The sequence below is a fragment of the Labrus bergylta genome, chromosome 20 (genome assembly GCF_963930695.1).
Source record: "Labrus bergylta chromosome 20, fLabBer1.1, whole genome shotgun sequence".
NCBI lineage: Eukaryota > Metazoa > Chordata > Actinopteri > Labriformes > Labridae > Labrus > Labrus bergylta.
The window spans coordinates 805,129-827,990 of NC_089214.1; the positions used below are offsets into that span (position 1 = coordinate 805,129).

A 22,862-nucleotide genomic window follows, 5' to 3' on the forward strand; every position below is an offset into this window, starting at 1 on the left:
TGTTTGCGCTGTCCTCTCAGCGGTCCTCGAGTCGCTTCCTGTCTCGGAGGCTCCTCTGCAGATCCACATCCTGACTCTGTGCGAGACCTGGTGGAAGAAGAGCCTGAAGGAGAAAGAAAAGTTTGGTCGCACTGCATTCCTCGCCGCCCTGCAGAAGAGCTTCACTCTGAAGAAACCAGTCAGTAACATTCAGATGAATCAATGTTGGACTTTGATGTCGTTATGTTTTTTTAAATAATTCTTCTTGTGATTTCAGGGCGTCGAGATCCAAAGAGTCTGGAGTCTCCATGACGTGCTTTTAAGTCTGGATTTCACATCAGAGGATAACAAGCAGGCGACCGACCTGTTGCTTCAGTGCTTTCAGTTTCCTAACTTCATCAAAAACGATGATGTGAGTCGACTGTCTGTTTACACCAACGCACTTTGATACTTCTCGATACCACAGGTTTTAAAACGATGCAATCTTTGATCTTTATGATCAATAGAATCAAAGTAATGAACTTCATCTACACAGAAATATCTTAAAGGACCGCAAGTTTCAATAAGTCTCAGAGCTCCCCAAAAACATTTACATTATTTATTACTCTTATTGTGTGGAGGTTCTGGTATTGTGACAGCTTTAGTTTACACCATCTCTGCTCATCTGAGCTGTCAGTCTCATGATCAGAATCAGAATCTGGGTTTATTGCCAAGTACATTTACACATACAAAGAATTTGACTTGGTGTATTGGTGCTAAACAATTAACAAGGAAATAAAGCAGAACTAGAAACAACTTAAATAATACAGAATAAGAAGATATTACAATATAGAAAATACAATTAAAAAATGTAAAAAACACAAAAGATGTAATGTAGGAGCTGTGCAGTGGACTATGAAGAAAATGACATGACGATGATGTGCCTGTTGTTCCAGGGGAAGCGTTTCCTGGTGTTTCTTTTCAGCTGGGATGTCGGCTTCGTCCCGATGATTCATGGCACCGTCAAAAACGGGCTGGAGTTCTACAGCAAGTAAGACGATGCCTCCTTTATTCTAGTTGTTTGGTGGTTGTAGAAGAGTCCTCATACCTGTCACTGCTTGCCTTCTCTGTCCAGGACCAGGACCGCCCACATTACAGAGATCTACTTCAGGGCCTGGAAGAAGGCGAGTGGGGACTTCCTGGAGCAGATTGAGAGCTCCTGCGTTCAGGATCTGATGCGGAGTGCGATCTTGCTCTCTCGATCGTCTCCTGTGTTTGACAAAGTCCGACAGGTAGTCTCATTAGCAGGCTGTTAGTTATGTTCCTTACTTTGACTGTAGTTCACTGTTTGTGTTCCTTCTCTCATCTCCTTTTAGATTGTGAACTATTTCCACAAAAAGAAGAGCTGTCCTCGGGTGGAGAAGATGCTCTATCACCTCTACAAGCCCGTTCTCTGGAGAGCTTTAAGTGTACTGAAACACAGAACTTCATTTACAGTCTGATCAGCTTCTAAAGACAAAATATAATCAACCAATAGTTAGAGGAGGGGGAGGGGGAGGAAGAGGGGGAAGAAGAGGCGGAGGATGAGGAGGAGGAAGAAGAAGAGGAGGAGGAGCGGGAGGAGGAAGAAGAGGGAGGATGAGAGTTAGTTTTTATTTCTTGTCTGACGTGTTTCTGTTCGATCTCTTCAGGCCCCGAACTTTGAGGTGCGTGCAAACGCGGCTCTGCTTTTTGCCGAGGCGTTCCCCCTCCATAACCCGGAGCAGAACTGCTCGAATATGGACGAAACCATCCAGAAGCAGCTGGACACAGCGATGGTGGGAACCCTTCAGACCATGAAGCCCCTTTCTGTCTCATAGAAACTCCCTCTCTGACTCCCTCCTCCCTGTGTTCCTCAGGAGCTCCTCAACGATACTCACCCCACTGTGCGCTCCAGTGCCACCTTGGGAGTCTGTAAGGTCCTGGCTAAGTTCTGGGAGCTGTTCCCTCCTACGATCATCACTGACTTCCTGAAGAAGATGATGGAGCTGGCCACCGACAGCAGCTCTGCGGACGTCCGCTGCTCAGTCTTTAAGGTATGTAAACGTCTCTGTCACTGGAATGGAGCCTCGTAGAGCATTATACGTCTCGCCAAGTTCTTCTGACGTCTCGTCTGGAGCAGCAGCAGGAAACCACGTCTAAGGATTATGCTAACATCTACATATCATGCGTTTAAAAAAAAAAAAACATTGCAAAGGTTTAATATGGACATCCAGAATCCTAACATTATATGTTTGTATTTAAATATGGATCAACAGAATAGATCTCCTTTAAAAAACAAAGCTGCAAAACAAAATGTGAAGGTGATTGAAAAGCTGGGCTCATATGAACAAAGGGGTCTAAACTCTATTCAACATGACGTGGTGCTGACTTTGTTCACACATGCACCTCCCAGAAACGTCCAGACTGGGAAAGCAAACGGTCGAATTTGACACTACGATATTATCCGATTTTATATTTTCCTGCCAGCCCCTCAGGATCTTTGAGTAGGACAATAGATGTCTCTATCCACTGTCCCGTCTCTCCAATGAAGGAATAAACATTTTACCCACAATGCTGTGCGAAATTAAACGTAAATCGTCACTTCACGTGCGCCTCCAAATCAAAACAAACGAGCGTGGCTGTGTGCGTGTGTGCTTTGTTACTGGGAGACCGCCCATGAAGGGAAATGTTTCTGAACAGTGGTGTGAATGTGAAATGTCCTTCTGACTGTTTCCTTATTGACTGGTGTTTTGTGTTGTTGTCTCTCTGCAGTCTCTTCCTATCGTGTTGGAGAATCCTCTCAGCCATCCCATCCTGGAAAAGCTTCTGCCCACTCTGAAGTACAGCCTCCACGACAGCTCAGAGAAAGTCCGAGCTGCTTTTGTCGATGTGCTTATCAAGGGGAAGGAAGTGCGCGCACTCAAGGTGTGTCAGAGCTTTTTATTATTATTATTATTATTAATACTTCATTGAACGTCAACAACATTGTCAAAGTTGTTCTGACCTGTGCTGAAGCTTGATTGCTCCACTTTTTGTGCACCACTCTTCCAGTTTTGGGACGTGTGCCAAACAGACCACCTGCTGACCCGCCTGGCCATCGACACCCATCCGGTTTCCAAGCGAATCGTCGACCTGCTCTTCAAGTCCTTCTTCCCTGTCAGCGAACCGGAGAGGGAGTGGTGCTGTCGCTGCATCACCCTCATCCAGATGAACCCTGCGGCCGCCAGGAAGTTCTACCATTACGCCGCCCAGCACACAGCTTCCTCTAACATATGTGAGCATCTCTCCCCCATTAAAGGCTAGCTGATTAGCATGCTACGTTTGTAGTACCTTAAAGGTCCACTCAGTGAGCTGTGTAGAGAGTGAGATGATAAAGGTATCTTACTCTCTGATCATTAAGGAAACATGCTATGTTGAAGTGCTGGCTTCTCTGACAACAATGCAGCAGCCAGTATGTCCTCCTTCTAACTTTAGATTCTGCTCCTGAATGCTCTGGATTTGTTTGGACCAGAGAAGGTAGGCGCTTTTAAGACACGCCCCCACACGGCCGTTTTGGACGCCCCTCGGTTTGTCAGATATGAGAGCAGTTATCAGGTCAACAGGTGTTGCAGCGATGGAAGCGGTCAAGAGAAGTGGTTCAGATAGAAGTGATTGTACCCGACCTAAAAAGCCTCTGCATGTTTCTAATAAGCTCCACGAGCAGAAACGTGCTCAAACTAGGATCAATATTGGAGATGCTTTTGAAAAATGGAGAGAGGTTAGAACACAGAAAGGTTTACAGACCCATGCAGAGCTGGATAAACACTGAAGCTTCAGAGTCCACCACATGGTGACCTGAGTGAGCATCCACTCTACAGAGGAGGGGGGGGGGGACAGCTCTCTACAATGTTTAGAATGTAGACTGCAGTACCCATTTTAAACACTAGGGGTCAGAGTTACATGCTGCTCCTTGAAGTTTGCTGTTTTGTCTTCTCTTCCAGTAAACCTGATGTTGGCCATCCGTCGTGTTCTGAACAGCTGCATCCAGAAGAACAGCGAGCTGTCGGAGATCAACGACAGCAACAAGGAGAACAGCGCCGTAAGAGAGAAAAGAGAAACAAGTTTAACCCCTTCTTAGGTTGATCTCATAAAGTATCACCTGTGTAAGTGTGCGCTCTGACCCCAGCAGGCTGATCCTCTGTTGGACACGGTGACGGTGGCTCGTCTGCTGGAGGTGGTCGTCATCATGTGGAAAACTGTGGAGAAGGCGCTGAAACGCAACGAAGACGCCCGGAAGTACATGTTCTCCAAGTTTGGAAATGTCATGTCCAAATATTTTCAGGCCTTTGAGGTATTTCAACATGTTTTTATTTTGTTAACGATAAGTTATTCAATCATTTACGTCTCTTGACGCTGTGTGTTTATTTTTCAGGATGAACAATGCACCGCTCCACTCGTACAGCTCGCCTCCTTCATGCCTCCAGCTGCAGTCCCAACATTCAGGTGTCTCATATCGTCACCTTTCTCTTTGTTTTTTTAAAGAAAGACAACTTTATTTTGAAATCATTTCTTTGGTCACTTCATGGAGAAGTAAACTCGATCTTTTCAGGATAACAAAACAAAAAACAGAACGCGTCTTCCATTTTTAAAATAGTCGACTTCTATGAAATAATTTTTCAACGATCCAAACAACCGACTTAAGGCCCGATCGCACAGAGGTGGTCGCTGTAAAATAACACCAGAGCACAGCTTGGAGTGTCTGTGGAGCGGTGGCTGTGTGTGAATTTGGGCGACCCAAAAAATAAGTGGGGGAAAAAATGAAATTGAGAAAACGTAAAGCTCTCCTCTGATCCTCGACGAGGAGGGAAAGCCTACTTGGTTTGATCGCAGGCTTCTCCCGAAAGTGACATTGTTAAGAGCTGAAAGGTTGAACATTTATTTACTTTTATGCATGCTTTCTGTTTGTTTTTTTAATATTCTGTTTTTCTGACTTGGTCTCATCCTGTCGTCTTGTTCTCAGCTGTGGCGTTCTCTCCAGACTGCGGAGAATGGACTCTGGAGCAGCTCCTGCACAGTACAGCCAGCTGTTACACTGCATGTGCAGCTGGGGTCTGTGTGCCGACGTCCTCGAACTCACCACCGACTGGCTCTCTGACGCCCTGCCCAAACACGGGGTCAGTGAAGGCAACCCTAAACACCTGTGGCAGGGCCCTGAAACGATGTGTCCGGTCTCTCAGAGTTTTCTTTTTAAATGACTTCACTTGTTGGTAGCTCTTTGTAAAAATGTCTCTTAACTTCAGGATAAGGGGAACGCTAATCGAAAGGTGCGTATCCAGGAGACGGTGGAGGCCAAACCCGACCTGGCACTGACCTACCTGGAGTATCTGTTCAACCACACATCGACACGGGAGAAAGTTCTGTCTGTGGGGGAGGGGCCACTGAAGCAGCTCCATACAGTTCTAGGAAACTGGCAGGTGTGTCTCCGCTTTAGCACATTTATTTTCAGCCCTGAACACATGTTGGTCAAATATGATTTATTTTAAATTCCACTCTGGGTTTGTCCCGACAGTCGGTGCTGAACAGCCACCTCAGCTCGGCCTCAGAAGACCCGGAAAGGCCTGAAGTGGAGACAGCTCTGAGAGTGTTCATGTACCACGGCCGCCTCAGTGCACATCTGCAGCACAACGTGAGCTCCTCATATTTCAGATTTATTACATTTCCCTCCTTTTGCTCCACGATGCTGCAGTCCTCCATTCAAAGAGTTTTGCCTCTTTTTGTTCAAATATTATCTCTAGACCTCGTTGTCATTTTGAAGTGTTGAGTCATATAGTTCTTTCACACCTGCAGAAAACTCCTGAAACACTCCTGATGTTTTCACATGTGAACACAAACACCCCCCACCCCCTCTCTGACAGTGAGAGTCTCCCGCTGTGAGGAGCATGTGTGAACAGGTCAGGAGGATTTCAGGATCAGTCCTCCTGAAAGTATCTCGATATTTTCAGGAGTGCAGATGTTAAAACGGTTCATGAATACACTTTCTCTTCTTCGCTGCTACACCTGCTTCATTCACCGGTTTGAATCTCGCCCAATCACTGAATTGTATCCACTCCTAAACTCACCTGCTGCGCTGTCATTGGCTGGAGGAAACACACCAGCTCCGCCCAGAAATGTCCCAAGTCGACCCGAGTAACTGGTGTCTTAAATGTTTTTTCTTCTTTATATTGAACCCACAAAAACAAACTAAGAAAGAAAAAAGTTTTTTAAAAAAGACCCTGTTTGTCTTTTTTTCTAGTTCTCAGAGGGTCGAGACTACCTGCTCTCTACGGAGCGAGTGGCATCGTGGGTAGCTGAGGAGGTCCTGCCCTTCATGGCTAAACCCAGCAACCAGGAAGACAGCGAGGATTCAGAGACGACGCAGCAACTGGCTGCAAAGATCACAGAGGTGAGCTCTACTTTCACTCCTGCAAACGTTTTTATTTTATTGTTCCAGGAGAATATACAAGATCTCTTCTTCAAGAACAGCATCAAAGTCTCACACCCCCCTTTTCCACCAAGCCAGTTCCAGAGCCTAAGCTAGCACCAGTTCTTTGTGGCTCTGGACCAGAAGAAGAAAAAAAACTGTTCCAGAGTAGCACCAGCTCCTGCTAGAACAAAGAACAACGAAGGACAATTTACAGATTTTACATCAATCACCAAATCAGAAGCGTTCATCAGAGAAACATGAGCACACAGTCGTCAAACGATTCTTTATCCTGCTTTTCAATTCTAACAAGCCGAATAAACGCTTAAGTTTAAGGTGACTGCAGCTCAGACCTAAACAACGGAGCAAACACTCTGAACGCTCTTTGACCCAGAGACCGAGCGAGTTCATGGAGTGACACACGATGAGTCCTTGAGATGGAAATTTGCAGCTGCTGACAGATTCAGGAATCAGCAGAGAGCAGAAATAAGAAGTACGGCCTCATAGAGAAAGATGTACCAACGCTCCGTCCTTCAGGTGTACAAGGAAGACAAAGCTGCTCTCCCGTACCAGACACAAACATCCACAACATGCAATGCTCTTCCTGACTACTCGAGAGCCCCACAGACATTGGACTCCTTTAAAAAGGACTTGAAAACTCTCCTCTTTAAAAGAGTCTTCTCTTTTAGACCTGCAGACCTTTTCCTTTAAACCTGCTTTTAGATCTTGTTTAATGCTTAGGTTCTTAACTCTGATTTTACCTTTGACTATTGCTACTGTTTTATGGTTTTATTGAAATTGTAGCACTTTTCACAGATTTTTGTTTAAATGTAAAGTATGTTATAAATCAAATGTATTATTATTAGTGTTGTAGTACGGTTTAAAATGCTTGACTCGGTGTCTTTTCTCTTTGCCGTTGATCATATCGATGATGTTTTTCCTGCAGAGTTTCCTGACGGTGTGTCGAGATGTTATTCTGGTGGGTTTGGCTGATAAGGCGTTCAAAGATCAAATTCTCCACCTGTGCCTGCTCACACTGGTCTCAGGTGAGTGTTTCAAGTGTTAGAGGAAGTAACAGAATCCCCTTTGAATCGTCTCTGACAGTTCTGTGGTGTGCTGGTGTTTCCAGATGCAGGCTATCTCTGCGTTCCTGCCGTGCTGCACATTTTGAAGGAGGTGGTGACTGACGCCTTTGTGCCCGTGGAGAACGAGCGGGATCTGGAAAACCAGGAGGACCCAACAAGTTTCAATCTGGGCATGGTGGCTAAAATCTTCCAGGTGATCATAGAGCTCCTAGCTCGCCGTCTCAGGAAGGAACCCGAGAAAGGGAAGCAGGTATGAATACATTTTAACCCCTCTAGGTTGTTTTTTTTAAATTAATTTTGTCCACTTAAATTGGGTTTATTTCTTCTTTACATCTTTAATGCACCTGGTCTTTCTATTCTTTCTATTTCTGCATCTCCAGCTTTTTCAGCGCTGCATTATTTACTCATGTTTTTTTAATGTCGTAAACCCCTCTCTGTTTGTTTGCTGACTTAGCTGTGTCAGGCAGCCGTTCCTGGTCTGGCAGATTTCCTCCAGGTGGCTCAGACTTGGGGCAGAGAGCCTCTCTGTGGGGTCTTTTCTACTCTCTTTGCTGTCATCATTGTAGAGAAGACACATTTGCTTCAAAAGGTAGGAGTAACATCCAAAGCAGAGCCCATAAGAGACACAAGCAAGAGTACGGCCTTTTCCAGTTGTGATGAATGTTGTGCTTTTTAAAGATGAGCCATCCCGAGGAGATGATCACTCCAGAGTCAGTGGAGGACATGCCCCCTCTGTCCAGCGTTCTGCTGTCTGTCATCCTTAAATCACCCTGTGTTACCAGGTAAACATCCAGTTTCTCCTCCGCGAGCCTAACTGAACATGCCAGCAGCCTGTTGAACGTCCTAGTGGTTAAAATGGGTACTGCAGTCTAAATTCTAAACATTATAGAGAGCTGTTTCCCCCTCCCCTCTCCCCTCTCTAGAGTGGATGCTCACTCAGGTCACCATGTGGTGGACTCTGAAGCTTCAGTGTTTATCCAGCTCTGCATGGGTCTGTAAACCTTTCTGTGTTCTAACCTCTCTCCATTTTTCAAAAGCATCTCCAATATTGATCCTAGTTTGAGCACGTTTCTGCTCGTGGAGCTTATTAGAAACATGCAGAGGCTTTTTAGGTCGGGTACAATCACTTCTATCTGAACCACTTCTCTTGACCGCTTCCATCGCTGCAACACCTGTTGACCTGATAACTGCTCTCATATCTGGCAAACCGAAGGGCGTCCAAAACAGCCATGTTGGGGCGTGTCTTAAAAGCGCCTACCTTCTCTGGTCCAAACAAATCCAGAGCATTCAGGAGCAGAATGTAAAGTTAGAAGGAGGACATACTGGCTGCTGCATTGTTGTCAGAGAAGCCAGCACTTCAACATAGCATGTTTCCTTAATGATCAGAGAGTAAGATACCTTTATCATCTCACTCTCTACACAGCTCACTGGTTGGACCTTTACTCTTAAACATGTTAAAACAGAAGCCTTGATTAATCTCTGCGGTTTCTTTCAGGGCGTTTTTGACCGAGGTTAGCTCAACTTTGGACTCCGAGGACATCAGCAGTCTGAATAATCTGGCCTCCATCCTACACGTCTTGGCCGTCATCAAACACAGTGAGCCTACGTGACATTTGAGCATTTCTACTCAAAGACGGATCAGATATGTGTCAGTTCTGGTTTCCTGGCTAACATTAATCTCACTTCTTATCTGAAATCCTTCAGCAGGTCAGTGTAAAGCGAGTTTGAAGAGCGCGGCAGCTTCAGTCCAGCAGCAGCTTCACAAACATGCCTTCACATGTAAGGACAGCAGAGACATCCCGAGGTGAGAGGGAGGGAGACGCTGACATGAGATCATCTTTAGGTCAAGACATTTATTTATCACTAAAAAATTCTGCTTCCCTCTCGTCCACAGGGTCCTTTATGAATCTTCTGTGAAGACCTTGAATGAAATTCTGGATTTATAACTAAAATGAAAATATCTTCATCATGAAGATGAGCAGAGCGGTTTCTTATCTGCTTTCATGTCGCTGTTACAGACTTCAAGTTTCCTGCAATCAGAGAGAAGAGTAAATATCATGAATTGGGAGATGGGGATTTTAAAAACAGCTGGTTTGAAATGTCTCTTTCCTTGTTTTTCTATGTTGGCTCCACTTCCTGTTTCTTTCCTTTTCATTATTCAGTTAGTTTGAAATGGATAATGTCAGACTGCATTACTGACTCCAGACTGAAGAAAAGCTTCTTGAATGAAACTCTCTCTACACCTCTCAAATATTTTACAACATTTCCACATAAAAACATTTATATTTTTTCATGTTTCTGTTTGTAAGCCGGCTGCAGTGTGCTTCTTATAAGAATAAAAGAAACTGTATCGATCACGCTTTAAACTCCTCTTTTTCCTCAACTGTATTTTATTAAATAAATAACTTGAAATCATCCAGCCTTTAATCTTTTTCTTTTATTTCAACATTTTTATTTTGCAAAACAATTTACTGACTTACGAGAGCTGACTTTACGGAAGTCTTTTTACTGACAGACCCGCCCCCGTCTGAAATATCACTCACTGATTGGACACTGCAGCGGATCAGACTTCGACGAAACTTCTCAACATCTACAAAGTTTAATAACGGAGAAAAGACGGACATTAAAAAGAGGTTAAACGGACCATCAGACTTTGAAACAGACTGTAAACATGTCAGAGTCTGTGATGAGCTGGGATTAAAGAAGTGTTTGACATGAAGAGTAACAACCAAATATGAAGTATTAGTCTATAATATCAATATCGTTCAGCACCATATCTTATGTCATCATTAGAACAGCTCATATTTATTTTCATGATCACTCATACTGTTTGCTGTTTTTAATTTAATCATGATGAGAATGAGTCAGACAGAGTGGGAGGAGTCAGTCAGAAACACGTTTTACATTCATCATGATCGTTAACGATCGTAGAGTTTGAAAATGTTCTGCATCCTGTTGTCAATAATCCTGAGACATCCTAAGTGTTTATAAAAAACAGAGTTCACTGTCAGATTATCAGTAAAAACTAATAACTAATAAATAATCAAATATTAAAGCTTTGTGTAGAAATGGTCTGTGTGTTTGTTTTATTAGCAGACTGCAGGTCGTTCTTCTTGTGCAGGTGTTTGTTATCAGGTAACATAAAGAGACTAAACACTGTTACTGTGTGTATTTGATTAGAAATAATACAAACAGCTGTTAAAGACGACTGACAGCTGAGCGGTGGTCAGCTGATGTCATCATCACAAATGGACGTCATGTCTCTTAAAACACATTTCCTCGTTCCTCTCTCCTCTGCTTCGTTTCCTTACGTCTCTCCGTGCATCTCTGGTGGGAGGGACTAAGACGCAAGTGGAGGATGCTTGGATGCAATTAAGGGAACTGAGACGATCCCAGTGTATCTGCATTTACTTTGGGGGGTGTGGCCACTCCCCTTAAGGCTTTTGCGCATTTCCACACACTGAACGAGCGCTGTTCATTGGCTACACATCCCTGGTCAGGGATTGGCTGGAGTCAGAATCACTAAGGAAGATTCTGATCCATGATTGGCTGCCTCTGAGTTTATGGTGAAGGTTACGCATGATTACCAGATTATCAGGTCAGATCAGGTACAAACAGCTGCACTTCCTACATCACGGCACAGGTTATTATTTAACAGGAGAGGTCAGAAAATAATTGTTTACAGGAGGGATGTCGTAAGCATGCGTGTGTCACAGTTAACAGTAACGGGAGAGGCAGAGCGAGCGGAGTGCACTAATGACTCAATCAGGGCTCTCGTTGACTCTGAAAAATAAATCAATATATTTACTAAAGTCTTTAAATGTATAATTCTGATTAATAGAATTTGGTGGTGACTGGTTTGTGTCCAGATATTGTGAAGAAAAGAAAAAGAAAAGAGCAAATGAAAGCAGATTCCAGGTGGAGGAGGTGGTAGAGTGTAGAAGAGTGTCAGTGTGTCTGCAGAGAGTGTAGCAGGACGGAGCAGCAGCAGAGCAGTCCATGAACTCTGATGATACTCTGTCACGTCAGGAGGAACACTCAGGGTTAATTCTGTGGAGACGGTGACAGTGGAGCTGCTGCTTCATCCTCTGTGGATCATCAGGACACAGCTGCTCCTCTCTGCACCACCAGCGTCCTGATGGCTCACATTCTGTCAGTGATCATCTCCTGCATCTAATGAGAGAAGAAGAGAGATCACAGAAATCTTAAATCATTTTCTACACAGACCCCCGTCATCAGATTCCCCCACAGCGCTGTAACTAAGCTCCACCCTCACTCCACCTTTGTACTTTAACACTGAAGCCGTAGTTTGGACATTAATACTCTCTGATGTTTCTTTTTTCTGCCAGTTGTTCCTGCAGCTGTGTAACTTTAGTCTTTGGGAGCCTGTTTGTCTTAAACTTCTTCATATTAGTAATATAGTTTGTTCAGAGTTTGTTAGATATGACGATCTGCTGACGGCAGACTCTGTGATGATTGTGATAGGTCATATGAAGCTAACTCCGCCCCTTTTATGTGAACGTGCTCTCTGAAACTCTGGGTTTACTTATCAGGTTGATAACCAGATTCACGTGACTGTTCAGCACAATCTCTTATGTCAGAGTTAGTGAAGCTAGATAACAGAAAAATAAACCCTGGGTATGTTGAACTGTCTTCGTAGTATAGACCCCAGAAAAGGATTTCTCCGACAAAACATAAGAATCTAAATTCTCTTTATGACCTGATATTCGGAGGGTTTACTAAAGAACACTGACAGACTGACCTCAGAGTCTCCAGTCGATAGTTTGGATTCTTCTCAAGAGCTCTCAGCAGCTTCACTCCTGAATCCTTCAGCGTGTTCACCCTCAGGTCCAGCTCTCTGAGATGGGAGGGGTTGGACTTCAGAGCTGAGACCAGAGAAGAACAGCTGATCTCTGACAAACTGCAGCAAATCAATCTGAATAAAGAATAAAAGATGTAAACGTAGATGACAGTGAGCTTTATGCATGAATGTGTGATGTTGTCCACATGAACACACTGATGTGATCATCATCTGTTCATTCCAACATTTAAGGACTTGATTGTGATTCATTCATGTTTTTGTTCTTCCTGATCATTCTTAGAGTCAAACACTCAAAGCTCATGTGAGGAACTTTCATCACGTGTCCGTTTTAGCGCCCCCTGTGGACAAAGTAAAACCAGCAGAGACTCAATCTGAATAAAGAATAAAAGATGAATTCTTAACAGAACCAGAGGAAACCAGAGGCTTCATGTGCACGTTGTTTTTCATCTTCATGAAGAGTTTGAAACTTTTCTCCACATTATCAGAAATTTCTGCATGAAGATGATTCATGCTTTGACAGGATATAGAAACGTTATAAAAACTCAATCTAAACTTGTTTGAATGATAAACTCTCTGACTGACCTTCCTCCTTTGTGTTTATTTTTTAGCTCTTCAAGCAGAAAACTATCCCATCATATATTTCATATCTGTCTGTGTTTGTGTGATTGTAAGTGTGTCTGTTAAGTAATGCTGTTTTGGATGTTTCTGTATTACTTTATATTTGTGTTAGGACCCCCTTAAAGATGAGACGATGCATCTCAAGCTGTTAACCTTTAATACATTCAAACACAGTTTCTATTACAGACATATATATATATTACAGTCAGTGATCTGACCTCAGAGTCTCCAGTCTGCAGTTTGGACTCTGCAGTCCCTCACACAGCAGCTTCACTCCTGAATCCTGCAGATCGTTGTTACTCAGGTTCAGCTCTCTGAGATGGGAGGGGTTGGACTTCAGAGCCGAGGCCACGACGTCACAGTGAGTCTCAGAGAGTCCACAGCCAGAAAGTCTGTTGTGACACATATAACAGAGAAATATGACTCATAAAAGAAGCGTTTGATATATACGTCTCACATTTGATGATTAAACAGTTTGTCATGTTCTGTTTGGTCTTAACTTTACACATCAGTAGAATCTGTCACTGACACAAAAAGTCTCATCACTCGTTTTCAAACCTTCACATTTTTCATCTTTCAATCATTCACTAAATGTTGCAGATGAATGGAAACAAATGTAGTTTTATTTAGGATGACATCATGTCTATAGTCTGTGATCTAAAGTGTGATCTATTCAGAGGACTTCCTCTGGATTAGAAAACCATTTGAAACTCATTGAACAGTAACTCTAGAGGAGGAGGATCTCATTCTCGTGCCGTCTGGCTCTCTTCTATAAACGGGAAAATACAGTGACTGCTGCAGAATGATCCAGAAATCAAATAAATCAGCAAAGAATAAAATGTAGTGAAGTTAAGGATCTCCTTCCAGAACAGTTTTTCTGTGATCTACCTGCTGAGATTTTGAGAGATGATGCTCGTGATTGATTTATAATGCCTTCAGAGGCTGGAAGGGGCACTCACAGCATCTGATATCTCCCTTTTCAGGGATGAACACTATCAGGCATCTCAATCACCTTTTTGTAAATTCCCTTCTGAATGTGTTCACAAAAAAAACTACAGTATCAAATCTATTTTTGAACTCAGGGCAAAAAGTTAAAAAATCATTATGTGTGAATATAACTATGACTGACTATTTCTCCTGAACATTAACAGTGGAACACTATTTTGTGAACAGTGAGGATATTGTTTAGTTTTTATTAAAATAAGTAAATTAGTACATGACAATTATAATGCGCTAAACATCTGGACTTACTTTGCCTTCCTGCAGTTCCTCACAGCTGGAATCAGTCTCAATCGTCCCTGCTCTGATGTGTTGTACTTATACAGGTCCAACTCATCCAAAACCTCCTCGGACATCTGCAGCATGTAGGCCAGAGCAGAGCAGTGGATCTCAGAGAGTTCCTTCTTTGATCTGTTCTCTGACTTCAGGAACTCTTGGATCTCCTGATGGACTGAGAGGTCGTTGATCTCCGTCAGACAGTGGAAGATGTTGATGCTTCTGTCGGGAGAGATATCTTCACTGTTCATCTCCTTCAGGTTGTTGATGACTCTTTGGATCATATCTGGACTGTTGTCTGTCTGACCCATCAGGCCTCTTAAGAGTCTCTGGTTTGACTTTAGAGACAGTCCATGAAGGAAGCGAACAAACAGGTCCAGGTGACCCTTTTTACTCCTCATGGATTTCTTCATTGCTTCATTTAGGAGAACATCAAGAGTTGAATCTACATTTATTTCTCCCAGAAAAGCCTTCAGAACTGTTGTGTTCCTGTTGGTGAAACAGTGGAACATGTAGACTGCAGCCAGAAACTCCTGAACGCTCAGATGAACAAAGCAGTAGACTGTTTTCTGGAAGATCACACACTCTGTTTTGAAGATCTCTGTACAAACTCCTGAGTACACCGAGGCCTCTGTGACATCCAGACCACACCGCTCCAGGTCTTCTTGGTAGAACATGATGTTTCCGTCCTCCAGATGTTCAAACGCCAGCCTCCCCAGCTTCAGAAGACCTTCCCTGTCAGCCTCCATCAGCTCATGTGGACTCATCTGAAGTCCCTCACCATACTTGTTCTTCTTCCTCTTTGTCTGAACCAGCAGGAAGTGTGAGTACATGTCAGTCAGGGTCTTGGGCAGCTCTCCTCTCTGCTCTCTGCTCATCATGTGATCCAGAACTGTGGCAGTGATCCAGCAGAAGACCGGGATCAGACACATGATGTGGAGGCTCCTGGATGTCTTGATGTGTGAGATGATTCTGCTGGACAGATCTTCATCATCACTGAACCTCCTCCTGAAGTACTCCTCCTTCTGGGCGTCAGTGAAGCCTCGTACTTCTGTAAACCTGTCAACACATGAAGGAGGGATCTGATTGGCTGCTGCAGGTCGAGAAGTTATCCAGATGAGAGCTGAGGGAAGCAGATTCCCCTTGATGAGGTTTGTGAACAGTGTGTTTAACGATGACTTCTGTGTGACATCAGAAACAACCTCACTGTTTGTGAAGTCCAACGACGGTCTGCTTTCATCCAGGCCGTCAAAGATGAACAACAGTTTACAGACAGCGAGCGTCTCTGCTGTGACCTTCTGTAATGTTGGATGGAAAACACAGAGCACCTCAAGAAGACTGTACTCCTTATCTCTGATCAAGTTCAGCTCCCTGAATGAAAGCAGGATCACCAGACTGAGCTCTTGGTTCTCTGAGCCCTCTGCCCAGTCCAGAGTGAACTTCTGCACTGAGAAGGTTTTACCAACACCAGCGACGCCGTTTGTCAGAACCACTCTGATGGGTTTCTGTTGGTCGGGTTGAGCTTCTGTCTTTTGGTTCTGTTGGTCGGGTTGAGCTTCTGTCTTTTGGTTCTGTTGGTCGGGTTGAGCTTCTGTCTTTTGGTTCTGTTGGTCGGGTTGAGCATTTTTTTTTTTTTCTGTTGGTCGGGTTGAGTATTTTTTTCTTCTTCTGCTGATCAGGATGAGCTTCATTTTTTTTTTCTGTTGGCCAGGTAAGGCTTTAAAGATGTCCTGACACTTGATTGGAGTCTCATGGAGGGTCTTCTTTTTAGAGTCTGTCTCAAGCTGTCTCACCTCATGTTGGGTGTTCACCTCTTCACTCTGTCCCTCTGTGATGTAGAGCTCAGTGTAGATCCTGTTGAGGAGGGTTCTACTTCCTGTTTCATCACTTCCTTCAGTCACACGTTCACATCTCCTCCTCAGACTGACCTTATGTTCATCTGTAACCTCCTGCAGACCTCTATCAACTGAAAGAGAGAATGATAGAATCTGATTATTGTTTTCAAATGTTTTTGTAAAAGAAGTAAAAAAGAGTTTTAATTTCTATACTTTTTACATTTACCAATAAAAGTCCTGTTTTAGGAGGAGATCACAGAAGCAGAAAGGTGTACAGTCTTACTTTGTTCAGTGCTGCTCTGACTGACTGTCTGCAGTCCAGGTCCTGTTCTGGATCTTTTTCCACACTGAGGACAGGACGAGTCTCGTGGTGAACCAGACTGGTCCCAGTATGAGGTGATGCACTGTCTGCAGAACCAGTGTCCACAGCTGGTAGAAACGGGATCCTTCAGGACGTCCTGACACACAGGACAGGACGGCTGCTCCTCTATAACATGAGTCCTCTTCGTCCCCCTGTGAAGACATGTCTTTAGAACTAAACTGATCGTTGACTGATTTGAAGAAAAATTAAGATTTATTAAATACGATCTAAACACTCAGATGATCATAGAGAGCAGGTAACGCCTTCTTTGTATTCAGCTCATAGTCTGCAGTCAGATGATTGTTTCTTGTGTTTTAAGCCTCCTGCTTTCATAAAGACTAAAGAACAACATTTTCTCTCTCACTGTCTTTTGTAACATTAATGATCTGTGTGCAGTTTTTTTTATTAAAGCAGACTGAACATCATGTGCAGCTTCTTCACAGAGTCTGATCCTGTCATCGACTGTTTCACTGTCACTTCAGACAGCTGGGCTCGGGTTAGTCGGCCTTTGAACTGAGGTTAGACGTGGTGAAACATTTTGAATTACATTGTGGTGGATCAGCAGTAACAGGGCACAGACGTCAAGTCTGCATCCGCACATCGTAGAACCACACAGAGAACACAACAGCTACTTTACAGAGTTTGAGGCTTATTTTTGTCAGATACAGATATAACACTCTGCTTGTGCATGAGAAACCGTACCATGCCTAAGCCCACCTCTTCCATCCGTGATAGGGAATCAGAGAACTCACACTCAAAGGAACTAGACTTTGGGGGTCAAACGTGCTTGGGCACAGTACAGAAGACCTACTGTGAGTGTGCCCTTAGTGATGTTACGGTTTCATTTGTTGTCCTTCTCTTTATGGATTCTGTCTCTACTGTCCTGGGTCAGATTGTTACATAAAGGCAGTCCTTGATTTTGACACAACCTGAACCTGAACACATCATGGTCCCTGGCAGGAGGGTCTTTATACTATAGCTGCACAAATTATATTATTTGAATCATGATTCTGGCCATCCCACGATCAAAGGAACATGACTGACGAGGATTATTTACATTGAAAAATAAAAGGTCTACTTTTTAAACTGCTTGTGGGGAGAATGAGCTGTCTTCTAATTTTAGAGCACACCATGTCTACTTTTCCTCAACTCACTCAGTTTCTCTGCTTCTGTATGACCATGACCACACAGAATCATATCAGATGATGATGGAAAAGACTAAACGGAGACAATAAGTCTTTGAAACAGGGGCCGTGCTGAGCGACATCTTCTGTTGGTAATAAACGTACTAATGAGAAGTAGGAGGATAAGGAGCAGGTCCAAAGGTTTGTAAGAGTCCTCTTAGATTAGATTACAGCGTTACAAGGTGACTGAGCGACCCTACAAGGAAACACTGAGACTCTGCTCTCTGTCTGCTCCACTCAAATCTGCAATAACAAACTTTTGTTATATTTCCATCACATGAATACCTTTTTAGATACCACAGCAACAAAAAACAGAAGTCTGGGCACCCAGACGAGGTAATTTTCTTGTTTTAAATGAGCAACCTGCACACAGTGGTGATACAGAAAAGATAACTGTGTCATGATTCCTGTTTAGTTTCATATTTGGTTCATTTCCTGTGTTTACTTTTCAGTGTTTCCTGTTTCCTGTTGTAGTTTTTCCCCCTGTGGATCGTGTCTTTAGTGCTTCTTCCAGCCTGTGTGTTTCCCTCCAGTTTTGATCGCCCTCATTGTCTGTCTCACCTGTGTTTGATTGCCCCTTGTATTTAGTGTTTCTTCTGTGTCAGTTCATTGTCAGTCGTCTACCTTCCTGTGCTCCTGTTTCATTTGCTTTTTGCCCTCTGGCTCCCTGAGTTTTGTGTTTCTACCTGTTTGTGGATTTTTGTTGATCTTTAAAGAAGTAGCTTGTTTTTGACTTTTGCCTTCTTGTTAAATTAAGTATTTTTGGTTTCTGCTACTTCAGACGGCCTGATACGATGACAGGCTGAATATTTTTAAGGAGGATTTTTTTTAAAGGGGACAAATTATGAAAACTTATACAGTGTTTCTGAACATATATCTGGGTAACCTGAGAGTCTACTGACCCACAACATGTGAAATAAACCATCCAGTCCTTTGTTTGTGGTCTGCATAAGTCTTACAACACAGAGAAAAATGCTCCATTTCTAATGTGCTCTCCTTGTGATGTCACAGTGGGATTCTGGTAAAAAACAAATCCCCTCCCCTCCCCTGGTATCTCCACCCATGGACTCCACCCCCAGCCTAGAACAAAACCTTTGCACAGGTCGGCCATTTTTATTCTCTTTACACAGGAGTGATGTCTACGGGGAAAACTCAGGGGGGGCGGGGGGGGTCTTTTAATTTAAAGAGACACACACACCAAAACGGAGCGTTCTGAGAGAGCTGGTTTATACAGGGTCACAAACCTCCTCTGGTGCTTGATTCATGTTATATTTTGACCAAAGCACAGATGTTTCATTTAGGGACTGTTTGAAAAGGTGGAGGAGGGGACTGTTTGAAAAGGTGGAGGAGGACTGTTTGAAAAGGTGGAGGAGGACTGTTTGAAAAGGTGGAGGAGGGGACTGTTTGAAAAGGTGGAGGAGGACTGTTTGAAAAGGTGGAGGAGGGGACTGTTTGAAAAGGTGGAGGAGGGGGACTGTTTGAAAAGGTGGAGGAGGACTGTTTGAAAAGGTGGAGGGGGGGACTGTTAGAAAAGGTGGAGGAGGGGACTGTTTGAAAAGGTGGAGGAGGGGACTGTTTGAAAAGGTGGAGGAGGGGACTGTTTGAAAAGATGGAGGAGGACTGTTTGAAAAGGTGGAGGAGGACTGTTTGAAAAGGTGGAGGAGGAGACTGTTTGAAAAGGTGGAGGAGGGGGACTGTTTGAAAAGGTGGAGGAGGGGATTGTTTGAAAAGGTGGAGGAGGGGATTGTTTGAAAAGGTGGAGGAGGGGACTGTTTGAAAAGGTGGAGGAGGGGATTGTTTGAAAAGGTGGAGGAGGGGACTGTTTGAAAAGGTGGAGGAGGGGATTGTTTGAAAAGGTGGAGGAGGGGACTGTTTGAAAAGGTGGAGGAGGGGACTGTTTGAAAAGGTGGAGGAGGACTGTTTGAAAAGGTGGAGGGGGGGACTGTTTGAAAAGGTGGAGGAGGGGACTGTTTGAAAAGGTGGAGGAGGGGACTGTTTGAAAAGGTGGAGGAGGACTGTTTGAAAAGGTGGAGGAGGAGGACTGTTTGAAAAGGTGGAGGAGGACTGTTTGAAAAGGTGGAGGAGGGGGACTGTTTGAAAAGGTGGAGGAGGACTGTTTGAAAAGGTGGAGGAGGGGACTGTTTGAAAAGGTGGAGGAGGGGGACTGTTTGATGGTGGAGGAGGACTGTTTGAAAAGGTGGAGGGGGACTGTTTGAAAAGGTGGAGGAGGGGACTGTTTGAAAAGGTGGAGGAGGGGGACTGTTTGAAAAGGTGGAGGAGGGGACTGTTTGAAAAGGTGAAGGAGGACTGTTTGAAAAGGTGGAGGAGGGGACTGTTTGAAAAGGTGGAGGAGGGGGACTGTTTGAAAAGGGGGAGGAGGACTGTTTGAAAAGGTGGAGGAGGGGACTGTTTGAAAAGGTGGAGGAGGGGGACTGTTTGAAAAGGGGGAGGAGGACTGTTTGAAAAGGTGGAGGAGGGGACTGTTTGAAAAGGTGGAGGAGGGGACTGTTTGAAAAGGTGGAGGAGGGGGACTGTTTGAAAAGGTGGAGGAGGGGGACTGTTTGAAAAGGGGGAGGAGGACTGTTTGAAAAGGTGGAGGAGGGGACTGTTTGAAAAGGTGAAGGAGGACTGTTTGAAAAGGTGGAGGAGGGGACTGTTTGAAAAGGTGGAGGAGGGGGACTGTTTGAAAAGGGGGAGGAGGACTGTTTGAAAAGGTGGAGGAGGGGGACTGTTTGAAAAGGGGGAGGAGGACTGTTTGAAAAGGTGGAGGAGGGGACTGTTTGAAAAGGTGAAGGAGGAGGACTGTTTGAAAAGGTGGAGGAGGACTGTTTGAAAAGGTGGAGGAGGACTGTTTGAAAAGGTGGAGGAGGACTGTTTGAAAAGGTGGAGGAGGACTGTTTGAAAAGGTGGAGGAGGAGGACTGTTTGAAAAGGTGGAGGAGGACTGTTTGAAAAGGTGGAGGAGGACTGTTTGAAAAGGTGGAGGAGGGGACTGATTGAAAAGGTGGAGGAGGACTGTTTGAAAAGGTGGAGGAGGGGACTGTTTGAAAAGGTGGAGGAGGAGGACTGTTTGAAAAGGTGGAGGAGGGGACTGTTTGAAAAGGTGGAGGAGGACTGTTTGAAAAGGTGGAGGGGGGGACTGTTTGAAAAGGTGGAGGAGGGGACTGTTTGAAAAGGTGGAGGAGGACTGTTTGAAAAGGTGGAGGAGGGGACTGTTTGAAAAGGTGGAGGAGGAGGACTGTTTGAAAAGGTGGAGGAGGGGACTGTTTGAAAAGGTGGAGGAGGACTGTTTGAAAAGGTGGAGGGGGACTGTTTGAAAAGGTGGAGGAGGGGACTGTTTGAAAAGGTGGAGGAGGAGGACTGTTTGAAAAGGTGGAGGGGGACTGTTTGAAAAGGTGGAGGAGGACTGTTTGAAAAGGTGGAGGAGGACTGTTTGAAAAGGTGGAGGAGGGGGACTGTTTGAAAAGGTGGAGGAGGACTGTTTGAAAAGGTGGAGGAGGGGGACTGTTTGAAAAGGTGGAGGAGGACTGTTTGAAAAGGTGGAGGAGGGGGACTGTTTGAAAAGGTGGAGGAGGACTGTTTGAAAAGGTGGAGGAGGGGGAGAATATGTCCTCTTTAATATCAAATGATTTCTCTTTAAATCAGAAAGTTTAAGATAGCAGATTAATTTAAGTAAAACTTAAATCTGAAGTGTAATGAGTTGGTAAGTTTTCTTACTTTGTGTCTGAGGGTCCAGGTTCTTTACTGAAGTATGGAGGTTCATGTTTGGACAGATCACTCTTCATAGACAGACAGCTGGGTACAGGAGACTCTGCTCCATCCTCCTCGTCCTCTAAACACACGTCCATGTTCTGATCTGAAGTCTGAGAGGAAAAAAGAGACACTCACTGAGAGATCAACACACACCAAACAAGAGAAAGCAGTTTGATCTAACGCCACACACACACACACACACACACACGCACACACACACGCACGCACGCACGCACGCACACGCACACGCACGCACGCACGCACGCACGCACGCACACGCACACACGCACACACACACGCACACACACACACACATACACACACACACGCACACACACACACACACACACACACTGTCATGGGAGTGAGGGAGCCGCGCTGACTCAGTTGACAGAGCACATCCACTTCTACTTCTACTTCTCCTTCTTCTGCTGTGTGTGTGTGTGTGTGTGTGTGTGTGTGTGTGTGTGTGTGTGTGTGTGTGTGTGTGTGTGTGTGTGTGTGTGTGTGTGTGTGTGTGTGTATGTGTGTGTGTATGTGTGTGTGTGTGTGTGTGTGTGTGTGTGTGTGTGTGTGTGTGTGTGTGTGTGTGTGTGTGTGTGTGTGTGTAAATCCTGGTTGTTCAAAGTGTAAACATGATCAGCTGTACTCACCAGTGTTTGCAGAGACTCTGCTGTGTCATTGACAAAGATTGGATGAAGTTAGTTTACTTTCTTTGAAGAGAAACGGAGACCTTTCTGGCTGCGTGACAAACATTTCTTCAGAGTGAGTCTGAAGCTCTCCTCCCTCAGCTGTGGCTCCGCCTCTAACTGCAGCTCATTTGTTCCCTCTGAGTCACAGAGCTGAAATACCAGCTTCGATAGACTGATCTGATCTAAGAAGAGTCTCAACCCTTTATCGGGAAAGTGACTATTTTTGGTTATTTCACACATTACATATGGCCACCCTGCTGTACCTCAGTAAGGTCGAGAAGCATGTGGTCTTATTGTTCATATTTGAGCTATTCAGCCAGTGTTTGTGGGTCTGCTGCATTTTGGGGTTTTTAATTCAACACAATCAAACAATTTTAGGTTAAAATACTCAACAGATGTTGACTTCATCCCAATTACAAGCAATATAAACAACATATATGGTTAATATTTGCCCTTTACCTTTTGGACCTAGCTGATGCTCAATCTCATCCTCTTCTTCAAAGTCACTGTCACACTCTGAATTTTCAGAATCCTCACACACACTCTTCTCTCTTTACCAAAATCAATTGCAAGGCCCTCTGAGAAGATAATCTTTTGGCCATCTTGATCAGTTGTGATAAGGAACCACACTGACAAAGCTATATTTTTATATATATATATATATACACAGTATATTATATGTATTTATACATTTTAATATGGACCCGAACATCCTGTATGTAATATAAATGTTTAGGGGGGTGTACAGTGTGTGGTCATTGAAAATGTGTTCTCATATATGTTCTTCACAGAAAATGAGCCAAGGCCAATGAGTCAGAGT

The 22,862-nt window shown here is 44.2% G+C and overlaps 2 protein-coding genes across 3 annotated transcripts in view; one reads left to right on the forward strand and one right to left on the reverse strand.

Annotated features, from left to right (window-relative positions):
* ncapg2 (non-SMC condensin II complex, subunit G2) overlaps positions 1-9,918 on the forward strand; it is a 12,850-nt gene extending 2,932 nt beyond the window's left edge. Inside the window, exons 4-26 of one of the 2 annotated variants that reach the window (XM_065948851.1) lie at positions 21-178; positions 257-391; positions 915-1,009; positions 1,094-1,250; positions 1,335-1,427; positions 1,650-1,775; positions 1,857-2,033; positions 2,752-2,904; positions 3,031-3,253; positions 3,960-4,057; positions 4,145-4,309; positions 4,391-4,461; positions 4,979-5,132; positions 5,259-5,432; positions 5,528-5,644; positions 6,251-6,400; positions 7,365-7,464; positions 7,548-7,753; positions 7,958-8,092; positions 8,182-8,285; positions 8,999-9,099; positions 9,208-9,307; positions 9,398-9,918. In XM_065948851.1, the coding sequence (XP_065804923.1) occupies positions 21-178; positions 257-391; positions 915-1,009; positions 1,094-1,250; positions 1,335-1,427; positions 1,650-1,775; positions 1,857-2,033; positions 2,752-2,904; positions 3,031-3,253; positions 3,960-4,057; positions 4,145-4,309; positions 4,391-4,461; positions 4,979-5,132; positions 5,259-5,432; positions 5,528-5,644; positions 6,251-6,400; positions 7,365-7,464; positions 7,548-7,753; positions 7,958-8,092; positions 8,182-8,285; positions 8,999-9,099; positions 9,208-9,307; positions 9,398-9,449 (3,044 nt within the window). In that variant the 3' untranslated portion in view covers positions 9,450-9,918. The remainder of the gene's footprint in view (positions 1-20; positions 179-256; positions 392-914; positions 1,010-1,093; positions 1,251-1,334; positions 1,428-1,649; positions 1,776-1,856; positions 2,034-2,751; positions 2,905-3,030; positions 3,254-3,959; positions 4,058-4,144; positions 4,310-4,390; positions 4,462-4,978; positions 5,133-5,258; positions 5,433-5,527; positions 5,645-6,250; positions 6,401-7,364; positions 7,465-7,547; positions 7,754-7,957; positions 8,093-8,181; positions 8,286-8,998; positions 9,100-9,207; positions 9,308-9,397) is intronic. The other variant, XM_020658200.3, reaches the window with a different exon arrangement.
* Positions 9,919-10,292: 374 nt separating this feature from the next.
* Positions 10,293-22,116, reverse strand: LOC110002572 (NLR family CARD domain-containing protein 3-like). Its single transcript, XM_065948852.1, has 7 exons — positions 22,004-22,116; positions 21,315-21,460; positions 16,337-16,566; positions 14,195-16,184; positions 13,162-13,335; positions 12,266-12,439; positions 10,293-11,676 (listed from the first exon to the last, which is right to left on the reverse strand). Exons 2-7 carry the CDS (start codon positions 21,443-21,445, stop codon positions 11,664-11,666), a joined length of 2,712 nt encoding a protein of 903 aa, XP_065804924.1. The 5' UTR covers positions 21,446-21,460; positions 22,004-22,116; the 3' UTR covers positions 10,293-11,663.
* Between the last annotated feature and the right edge of the window lie 746 nt (positions 22,117-22,862).

Coding starts and splice junctions, on each gene's coding strand:
- LOC110002572 (XM_065948852.1), bottom strand. CDS start 21,445: ATGGACGTGTGTTTAGAGGACGAGGAGGATGGAGCAGAGTCTCCTGTA. Junction 16,567..21,314: donor CCTGGACCCTCAGACACAAA/GTAAGAAAACTT, acceptor ATGTCTTCACAG/GGGGACGAAGAGGACTCATG. Junction 12,440..13,161: donor TGCAGACTGGAGACTCTGAG/GTCAGATCACTG, acceptor TTCTTTATTCAG/ATTGATTTGCTGCAGTTTGT.